The sequence below is a fragment of the Danio rerio genome, chromosome 7, assembly GCF_049306965.1.
Source record: "Danio rerio strain Tuebingen ecotype United States chromosome 7, GRCz12tu, whole genome shotgun sequence".
NCBI classification, from domain to species: domain Eukaryota; kingdom Metazoa; phylum Chordata; class Actinopteri; order Cypriniformes; family Danionidae; genus Danio; species Danio rerio.
The window spans coordinates 50,530,798-50,541,601 of record NC_133182.1 but is presented as its reverse complement, the minus strand read 5'-3'; the positions used below and the strand labels follow the sequence as shown (position 1 = coordinate 50,541,601).

Here is a 10,804-nt window from a genome sequence, read left to right as displayed (position 1 = left end):
GTAAAGTTTTCCCTCAAGGCTGGTTTTGAGTAAATTTGCTAAGTCAACTGGTTACTGATTCATCAGCTATGGGAACAGCGTTGGTCATTCTTGATAATGAATAATCAGTGTCTAAAATGGTGTAAAACGGTGAGGGTACTCTGAAAGAGGTGAGAAATGGGCATATATTGTATTATTCATAATCTGGATGTTTTTATTTATTTTTTGCTCAATGAAATTAATTGATTGTCCATTAAAGATGTATTTGATTGCATTAAAAGTCACTATATTTTAAATAAACATTGTTCTTTTATCAACATTGTTGATTCAATTTATGAAGCAAACCTGAAATACTTCTTTGGTGAGTGTTATAGATGTTATTCAATATTACTGACCAAAAACTTTTATTTGACAGTGTACAGTTAATGTTAAGCAGTGTGCAGACCAAATTATTATTGAGCTTCTGTGAATTTCTATTTTTACCCCCCAAATATTTCCCAAGTGACATTTAACAGTGCAATGAAAATTGGTGAAAAGTGCAAAGGATTTCTTATAATATTTTTGTTCTGGATAAAGTCGGAATTGTTTTTGCTTGGCTGTAATAATAATCATAAAATTTTTTTAAAAATCAGTTTAGTTTTCTTCAAAAGGCTATTTAACAAAGCAATGCTGTCCAGTGGCTCTTTCCATTGCACTTTTAGTTGCATACTAGTATCTTGCTAAATATCTACTGTAGTAAAATGTTAAGTACTACAATTATGGCAGAGACAAAAGAAATGAGGTGTCAAAATAAATCTCTCGATTAAAAGCACTTGGTAATTAAACAACAGAATGAACATTTCACAGGAAGGCTAAAATAATTTGACAAACTGTTGATGTCTAAATAACTAGGGAAGCTGGATTGTAAAGTTTAAGGGTTTAGTCTGCCTAGTGTTATTTATACAGGTCCTCAAATTGCTCATTCAACCGATGTCATTGATTTTACTATAACAACAAGTGCTGGTAGAAACGGAACAATCTTCATTTTCTGTACAAAATATTTTAACATTTGAATTAGGACTGCACAATATAATCTTTCAGCATAGATATTGCAATGTGTGAGTTCGCAATAGTCACACCGCAGGGATCTGCAATGTAGTTGGGATTATAGTTGACCAGATATTACAGTTAACAATAGTGGAGTCTTGTCATATTTTAACCTTAGAGTGAAAGTTTATTATTTGCATGTGTTTTTAAGACCTGACTGTAAGAATCTGAAGCAAATTTAAGGCATTTGGACACAAAGAATAATTATACATTTTATAATTATTTACTTAATGTAAACGATACAGTGTTATTATTGTTATATGATGATTATTTCATTTCTGCTTCTGAATACTTTTTGACTTCCAAGAAATCATCACAGAATCATCACAGTCTCTTAAACGACAAATGCTTTGCAAGCTCTTCAAGCCATCTGCTGAAATTGCATTGATAACGCAATATATATCGGAGTGAATGAAAATATTGCAATATTTTTCCAATATCGTGCAGCCCTAATATGAATTGGTTGAAGTGCATTGACAAATTATAAACTGAAAAAGAAATCTATATTTTGTATTGCAAATGTTATAGTGAGCATATTTTGAATATGCTCCAAATAAGGCACAAAAACTTTATAAAGCTCAGTCACAAAATATTAATCTGCACATATTGTGTCTCATTTCTTGTCTAAATATTAAAAGTCCTGTGAAGTACGTTGAAATGTGCATTTTCAAGAATTTTGAACTGAAACATGAAAAGAGGGCGGTACATAGCTCCTCCATTTTAATAAAAAAACAGCCAATAGCATTTCATTTTCATCACAGCTCTGCCAGTGAGAGTGGTTGAGATCAAGCGCATCAAGTGAGAAGCCTTTTGAAAAAGGCGGGACATGTAAGATACTAGAGAGCATTTCATTGGTCAGAAGATTTGACAAGAAACTGAAGTTTTATTTATTTTATTTATTCATTTTCCTTTTTCTTAGTCCCTTTATTTATCAGGGTTCGCTACAGCAGAATGAACCACCAACTTGTTCAGCATATGTTTTACACAGTCGATGCCCTTCCAGCTGCAACCCAGTACTGGGGAACACCCAGATTTAGATGAATCAATTCACCTATATCGCATATCTTTGGAATTGTAGGGGAAACCAGAGCACCTGGAGGAAACCCACGCAAACACGGAGAGAACACACAAACTCCAAATGACCCAGCCGGGACTCAAACCAGCGACCTTCTTGCTGTGAGGCGACAGTGCTAAGCCCTGAGCCACAGTGTCACCCCAAAAACTGAAATATGAAAAACATAATTCTTGATCCATTAAGGCGGAAGTGACAAACTACAAGCTTTGGTTGTTTATATCTACAAATTGCAAATTGTCACTGTTTTGGAGCACACTAGTTTACAGATATTCTTACATATCCGAACACACTGATACTAACTAGCTTAAAAAACTTTATTTTAATTCTAAAGGACCTGTAATATCCTATTTCTAGGTTACAAAGAAAATATAGAGGCGGATCAGTGATCAATGAAAGGCAGTTTCTTGTCAGTGCCATATGCTGGATGTCCTGCTGGCTGCTGGCGTTTGGCCCCTTGTGGCTGCTGGTCTCTGGAGCTCCCGGCAATGGACCCTGCCAAACACACAGGAAGTGTAGTGTTTCATTAAGAGGACAATAAACTGTCTGACAATGGAAACAAGACACTCTGGCAGAGTATGAGACTAAATAAAGGAGATAGAGATAAAGTAATGATCTAAGACAAACGCAAAGTAAAGGAAGCCTCACGTGGGGCTTTTGGTGCGTCTCTGTCACACTTCAGAGTACTTTTGTGGAAACATTCAGCAATCCAAGACAAGACCTCTCCACAATACCTCACCTATACAGAGGAAGAGTCAGTTATTCAGTAACATGAGCTTAAACGGCAAATAACAAAACACTCATTCACACACACGCACACACACAGTTTTTTTTTTTAATCAAGCTAATGCTTTAAGATCCACAGATTATTAAGATTAGGATTTACAGATTATTTACAGTTATTATGGGATATAATATGTATCTTTAAAAAAATGAAAGTTATAGTTTACCCACAAATGAAAGTTCTGTCATCATTTACTCAACCTTCACTCGTTTCAAACCTGTTTGACTTTCTTATGTTGAACATTAAAGAAGATGTTTTCAAGAAAGATGGAAACCTGTAACCAGTGACGTTCATAGTAATTGTTTTGTCATACTATGGAAGTGAATGGTTACAGGTTTCTGACATTCTTTAAAATAATGGTGTTCAACAGACTAAAACACTCATAAAGCTTTGGATGGACATGAGGGAAATAGTAAATAGTGAGTACATTTTCATTTTGTGGTAAACTATCCACTTAAGCATTTTTGTTAAGCTGATTTTGGACACAAACACACATGGGACAGCATTATATATTAAAAAAGGTTTTTAAAGAACAATCTATATACTGCTGTCAAAAACATGCTGCTTTTATTGAGCTTTTTCATGAATATATGACATACTTTTGGAGCTGAATCTTGTTGATAGACATGTATACTATATGTATACCTATATTGAGAAATCCTTGCCATATGAAAAATGTAAGTAATCAGAATTAACAATTTAAAAGTGAAAGTTTATGTAAGTAAAATGTATGTACAATTTAGCTTGAATACTTTTCAGTCTAATACCCCAGCAAATGTTTTTTTGTTTAATAGATGTCTAATAGACATCTTAACATTCACAGCTTGGCTAAAACAAGCCTAAACTTGGACTATCAGTGAAAATCTAATAGACATCTAAGAATAGCCCATGTAGCGGCATTTTTGCTCTAAGCCGATATCTCGGGAAGGGTAGAGAATGACACGTGATTCAGTTGTGAAACATTTTCTCATCGTTTATTTTAATCACATATTGTCCCGTCAAATCAGTGAAATAGCTCCATTGTTCCTCGATAGCACCCGTCACCACATACAAACTCACGGTCTGAAAATAGTTTCTCTTATAAAAATTTTAAATTGTTTCCTACTCCCTTACTCCCCCACCTACTACCTGGCTGCCTTAAATCCCAATTTCGACAGAATAAAAGTCCTCATTCACAAAATCAAAAACAATAAAGCAAATACTCCAACATGAATAGTATATAAAAAGGAAATACTCAAACCTGAATCCAATAATTATCAAATGTAAACGTTATAATTATAATAATCATAAAATCCAATCAACCCATTTAATCCAAACATAATTCATTCATTCATTTTCTTGTCAGCTTAGTCCCTTTATTAATCCAGGGTCTCCACAGCGGAATGAACCGCCAACATAATAATAATAATAATAATAATAATAATAATAATAATAATAATAATAATAATAATAAAAGTAAGAAATTGCTTCAATAGCCCCAAACTAGACTAGTCTACAAATAGCCAGATTGACAGACTTTATATGTAGTCATTAATTTCAGTTTATTTGATGACTAGTCTAGTTTTGGCCAGTTCTTAAACATCTATTCGATTTTCACTTACAGCCCAAATTTAGCCTTGTTTTAGCCAAGACAACTCTGTTTTGACGTCTATTAGACATCTATTAGACATATTTTAAAAATAAAAAATGCTTGCTGGGATTTGTGTTGCGTATATGTTTTGTTAGAAATAAACATGAAGGTTTCATATGAGTTGAATATAATCTTATAAAATATATAATCATATAAAATATAATCTTTATCAAATAAGATATTACTTATTGCAAGCTTTTAAATGGAATAGTGCATGATGTTACGAATTAATAAATACTTTCTACTCATCAATGAATCCTAAAAAAAAAACATTAAATGAAAAAAAAAAAAAAAAAATAATAATAATAATTTTCCCAAGGCGTCACGGTGGCCCAGTGGGTAGAACAATCGCCTCACAGCAAGAAGGTCATTTTTTCGAGCCCCCGGCTGGTTCAGTTGGCATTTCTGTGTGGAGTTTGCATGTTCTCCCCGTGTTCCCGTGGGTTTCCTCTGGGTGCTCCGATTACCCCCACAAGTCCAAAGACATGCTCTATAGGTGAATTGGGTAAGCTAATTTGTCTGTAGTGTATGAGTGTGTATGCAAGATTTTATATGTGTTTCCCAGTGATGTGTTGCAGCTGGAAGGGCATCCACTCCGTAAAACATATGCTGGATAAGTTGGCGGTTCATTATGTTGTGGCAACCCCTGATTGATAAAGGGACTAAGCCAAAAAGAAAATGAATGAATGAATGAATGATAATTTTCCCAATACTGGGTTGCAGCTAAAAGAGCATCTGCTGTGTAAAACATATGCTGGACAAGTTGGCAGTTTATTGTGCTGTGGCCACCTCTTATGAATAAAGAGACTAAGCTGAAGGAAAATGAATGAATAAATTATAAGAATAAGAATTATTATTAATATTATTATTATTATTTGTTGTTCAAATCAGAATATAACAATGATTTTATAAGGATCATGTGACCCCTGAAATGACGCTAAAATTTAGCTTTAAAATATCAGGAATAAATGACTTTTTTTGTACTTTGGATCAATGTAGGTTTGGTGAGTTGAATAGAAAAAAAGACATAAAAATTGTACTGTCCTAAAACTTTTGATGAGGTGTTTTTCCTGTGGTTCGTTTATCATTTATGAATTTTATATAATAACAATCCTTTAGGTTGAAAATGGATCCAGAACAAGGACAAAAAACAATACATATTAAATGAGTTATGAGTGATTTTATCTGTATTGTTCCTCTGTGCCATAATTGTTATAATAACAGTGTGACTGTGAACTCTGCTATTGTTTAAAATGTAGAACTGTTTTATTATTTATCTCCATTAATATAATTATCATTAAGATCAACTATTTCTCTTCACCTCAGTCTCCACTGTTGCCATTCGCTTTTCTTGGTCCTTAAAACCCCCAACCATCCTCAGCAAAGTCTGTACCCTAAGCAACACACCAAAAATAGGTTAAAAGCGGATACACATGCAGTCATTCGCATGGATTTGGACTTAATACTCATGAAACAAACCTCAACATAAACTAAGATGGGTATTAATTCATCTCATATGAGTGCAGCATTACTCACTTTGAGGAAGTGTATCTGAGTCTCTCTCCGCTGCTCTCTCTGTGCTCATGCTCCAGTTTAGCCAGATAGTTCTCTTTCTGCACCGTCTCCCATGTCATGAGCTTCTGGTCCAGGCCAGACGGCAGTTCCCTCTCTATCCACCACAACAACAAAAGAGGAACTAAGATTTGACGCTGTTTCTTTAAATATCACATTTGCTTTACCTGCCACGTGTCCTTAATTGACCTCACTTATCATTGAGTTCTTGTGAAAACAATATGAAAAATAGCTCTGCATGATGAACTATATATATATATATATATATATATATATATATATATATATATATATATATATATATATATATATATATATATATATATATATATATATATATATAAAATCTAACAGAGAAGTGCTCAGGCAGTGTAAAGTCTACTTGCCCAGCAGATCCTGTGTGTTTTCTGTCTTTTTGATGAAGCTGAGGAGAGCCTGTGTGATGTGGCTGATGATGATGAAAGGTGGTGCTAGTGCCGGGCGGCTGTGGTATTCAACAATTAAGTTGTAGCGCTGAAACTTCCAGAAGATATCTGCATTCTCCTGCACCACTTGGAACGTGTAGCTGTGAAGAGGGGTGACAAGATGATTAGTTACATTTTCCTTTTTTAATGAAAGGTATATGATTGCTTGTGATTTCACATTTTTGTTAGAGTGCAATGAGACTTCTTCCTTGATCCAAACTGCTCAATTTTACATAAACACACCCCCTGGAATAATGTTTCAGATAAAAAAACGTTAAAGGGGATGTATCATGCTCATTTTGCCTAATGTCAAATTAATCTTGAAAACCTACAGTATAGAGTGGTACTGCATGTTAAACATTTTCTTTATTGTATTTTGACATGAGTACAAATTATAACTTTATGTATACTTTTTTTTCTTTTAAACAAAAAGTTAACATCATGTTAATATATGAATAAAAATAAAAAAAAACAGAGAAGAGTGGGGGAAAGAGCAAAAGAAAGAAAAAAACAATTAAATTGGGGGGATTTGAGGTGTTTCAATCAGCGTTCAATCACTGGTCTTTTGTTAAAGTACTCAATAAATGGATTCCATATAACATGGAAATTCTTAGTTTTATTTTTGCGTTATAGCCTCTCAAGTTGCAGGCAAGACATTAGATTTTTATTATTGTGGAGCAACAGGAAGGATCTTTTCATTTCAAATTCTGTAAAACCAATCTACATGCCAAAAGGGTTATACATTTAAACACTGTACATTTACTTTTAGATGATTTTGCATCATCACTGACACAAAAATATAGCTAAAATAGGCCCAGGGTTTGCTAGTTTTCCCACGACTTCTGATATTAATTGAAAAAAAAAAAACAAAATCCAATGTCGCAGACATTTTAATATACAGTTGAAGTCAGAATTATTAGCCCCCTGAATTTATTAGCCCCTAAATTTTTTCCCCAATTTTAGTTTAACGGAGAGAAGATTTTTTTAAACATAGTTTTAATAATTCATTTCTAGTAACTGATTTATTTTATCTTTGCCATGATGACAGTACATAATATTTGACTAGATATTTTTCAAGATACTTCTATACAGCTTAAAGTGACATTTAAAGGTTTTACTAGGTTAATTAGGTTAACTAGGCAGGTTAGGGTAATAAGGCAAGTTATTGTAAAAACGATGGTTTGTTCTGTAGACTATTGAAAAAATATAGCTTAAAGGGGCTAATAATTTTGTAATTTTGCTAACAATCAGCTAAACAATTAAAAAAAATAAAACTGCTATTATTCTAGCTGAAATAAAACAAATAAGACTTTCTCCAGAAGAACTCACTACAACGTTTACGCTGTTCTTCTCTCGGTTAAACAGCCACTTGCTTTGCAATTTAGAAGAAGTTGATGAACTGATGTGTTGTAAATCCAGTAGCTATAATCTCCAAATCAGTGCATGGTGCTGTGCCATGTCATATCATAAACCAGACATTTCACCATGAAAATATAAAAGTGATGCATTCTAATTAAATCCCAAAAGGGTCTCAGTGGAAATATTGAAAACTTATGTTTGAAATTTCGGAAGGATCACGTGCCTATGGCTGGTCCCGCATTAGCTAACACAATACACCAATCAGCTGAATCCCAAGTCACCATAAATAACCAGAGTTTCTCACCCCAGTTATCTTTGTCTTAAAGAATCCCCCTTTACACCCCTACTCCCTCTCCTTTTTCTAGATAGGGCAGCATGGCGGCTTAGTGGTTAGCACTGTTGCCTCACAGCAACAATGTCACTGGTTCAAGTCTTTACCATGGCCAGTCAAAGTTTTTGTGTAGAGTTTAGATGTCCTTCCTGTGCTTGCGTGGGTTTCCCCCAGGTTCCCTGGTTTTCTTCCACCGTCCAAAGGCATGCGACATAAGTGAATTTACTAATCCAAAGTAGCACCATGGATAAACCTAAGTTAGCAGTACATCTCTCTTAGCAATTCCTAACTAGTCATTGGCCATAAAAAGCAGGGGAGTTCTCGAGATCTACCTGAGCTCAAACTCCCCTCTCACCCTGCAGATAGGAGGGAGCCCTGGGCTCGAGGATCTTCTGAGCTCGGGGCTCTCTTGGGACAGCATGCCAAATAGGCTTTATAATCAATCATCAGCTAAGTGTGAACTCTTGAAATTAACTACGGCTAAACAAGCATTCTGGGGACTCTAGCTGGTCACTTATATGGTTTTCTGGGAGAAGTCACTATTGGAAGTGCAGAAAGGTTTTCTGCCCTTTGTTTTGTAATTAAGACCCAGACTCGAAACAAAACAAAAAAAAAAAATGTGAAACTAGATACGAACCCGAAAAAAGACATTGAAACAGAAATAGTATGTTACTTTTAAATCATATTTTAAAACTTTACCTATCTTAAGCATGATGGTCCAACACCGTAAGTGTAAATAATTCTGAATGCATGAAATAGCATTAGACCCCTTTTAACTAAGTGGTCAGTGAATCAGAACACATAGGCCAGCTGTCCAACCAGAGCCCACTGCATATTTCTGAGGAAGGGGTTTCACAGAGCCAGGAAGTCAACAAAGCTTTTAAGGATAACAGAAGCTGCAGTGTAATATAGCATTTATGAAAAAAAATAAAATCAAAAAGCATAAACATGTTACAGTATGTATCTCATATACACAATCAAGCCTTTAACAATACCTAATCGATCACATATTTACAAGAATGATTCTGTACAACTGAATAAAGCCAAAAACAAAGTACCCATCTCTATTGGAATCATTCTTTTTAACCCATACTTTAGTTTTCCTCACTAAAACATCTCTCAACATTAGGCTTTGGTTTAAGTTCTGACCTAAACATGGCAATCAGAAGGTTGAGCAGCAGTACATTTGTGACCAGCAAATAGATGACGAGCAGCAGAATGACCAGCCAGTTGGCATATATGTTTGGGCACGGTGGCAGAGTGCCTAATATAATCTCCTGCACGTCAGTAGTGCAGTTATCATCTGGCATTTTTGCAGCTGTAAAGAGACATGGAGAAAAACAGTCAGTAACAAAATTCAATAGCTCCATCTAGTGCTCAAGACTATTGACAACAAATTCATTTTAATGAAATAGCAAATATTGACAGATAATCTGAACTCTGACTAAACAGAAACTCATTGAGCATAAAATGAGCATAACCACTGAACTGATACCCAGTGCAAACTCTTTGCTGGGGTTTGATTTAAACCTGTTTTCTTTATTTTACTGTTTTAAAATGTTTTTTGAAATTCATTTATTGGTATAAAGTTGAAAAGTCATACTGTTATTAATCAATCATGTTCATTTTTGGAAATATATACACATTTCAAATCCACAAATTTCAAGACATATTTGATAGTAAACACACTGTTGAACGCCTTTTAGGAGTTTTTTAAGTATACCATGCTTCCATCATGCTTCCATAATTGCCTAAATTCACATTTTAATTTATTTTATTTTAATATGATTTAATTTTCTCTGTCCACTTTAGTTAATTTCATACTACCTCAATAACATTCAGGTCAGGACCTTGTTAAGGCCAGTTCATAACTCTCTGAGTTTTATCAGATGTTTTTTCTTCTCCAATATGATACATAATAGCACAAGTTCCTTTACCTACAAAAGGTGAGCAAATTTAAAAATCTGAATGGCAATTACAGTCTTGTTGTTTTGGTACAATGCAGTGAAGTTTAAACTGTTAGGTGTGCTTTCTCACACATTTTAAGTCAGTAAGAAGAGAGTAGATGTTTTTAAGGCTGCTTAAAACATTCTTCCACAGAATGTATACAAAGCAATTCAGTTGCTTTTTACAACCTCTGGAAGAGATCATAAGAGGTCACATGACATCCCCTATATATTATATAATTGCAGGTTAACTATGTTATTTATAATAACTTTATCTGTTAAAAGCTTTTAGGTACTGATAAATTAGTTAACGTTATTAGTAACTAATAAAGTTATGAAAACTAATAACCTTAACTTTTCTGATATTGGTTGTAATGCAAAAATGTGCACCTTTTGAAAAACAAAAAGCACCTTTGCTTTTAAACAATAATTATTGTGGAAAGCGCTATACAAATAAACTTTAATTGAATTCAATAATATAATTTAATATAATTTAATATAATATAATATAATATAATATAATATAATATAATATAATATAATATAATATAATATAATATAATATAATATAATATAATATA

At 33.8% G+C, this 10,804-nt stretch overlaps 2 protein-coding genes across 5 annotated transcripts in view; both read right to left on the bottom strand.

The window, feature by feature from the left end:
- The window catches only part of acana (aggrecan a), a 904,300-nt gene that overhangs the window by 83,903 nt on the left and 809,593 nt on the right, over positions 1-10,804 (bottom strand). The gene's annotated exons all lie outside the window — the stretch shown is intronic.
- Positions 1,942-10,804, bottom strand: part of trpm5 (transient receptor potential cation channel, subfamily M, member 5) — a 32,761-nt gene continuing 23,898 nt past the window's right edge. The window contains exons 21-26 of one of the 3 annotated variants that reach the window (XM_073906669.1): positions 9,427-9,595; positions 6,510-6,688; positions 6,088-6,220; positions 5,873-5,945; positions 2,786-2,876; positions 1,942-2,632 (exon numbers count right to left, since the gene is read on the bottom strand). In XM_073906669.1, coding sequence (XP_073762770.1) covers positions 2,520-2,632; positions 2,786-2,876; positions 5,873-5,945; positions 6,088-6,220; positions 6,510-6,688; positions 9,427-9,595 — 758 coding nt within the window. In that variant the 3' untranslated portion in view covers positions 1,942-2,519. Of the gene's footprint in view, positions 2,633-2,785; positions 2,877-5,872; positions 5,946-6,087; positions 6,221-6,505; positions 6,689-9,426; positions 9,596-10,804 lie in introns of all 3 variants that reach the window. The other 2 variants (NM_001128239.1, XM_073906668.1) reach the window with 2 other exon arrangements.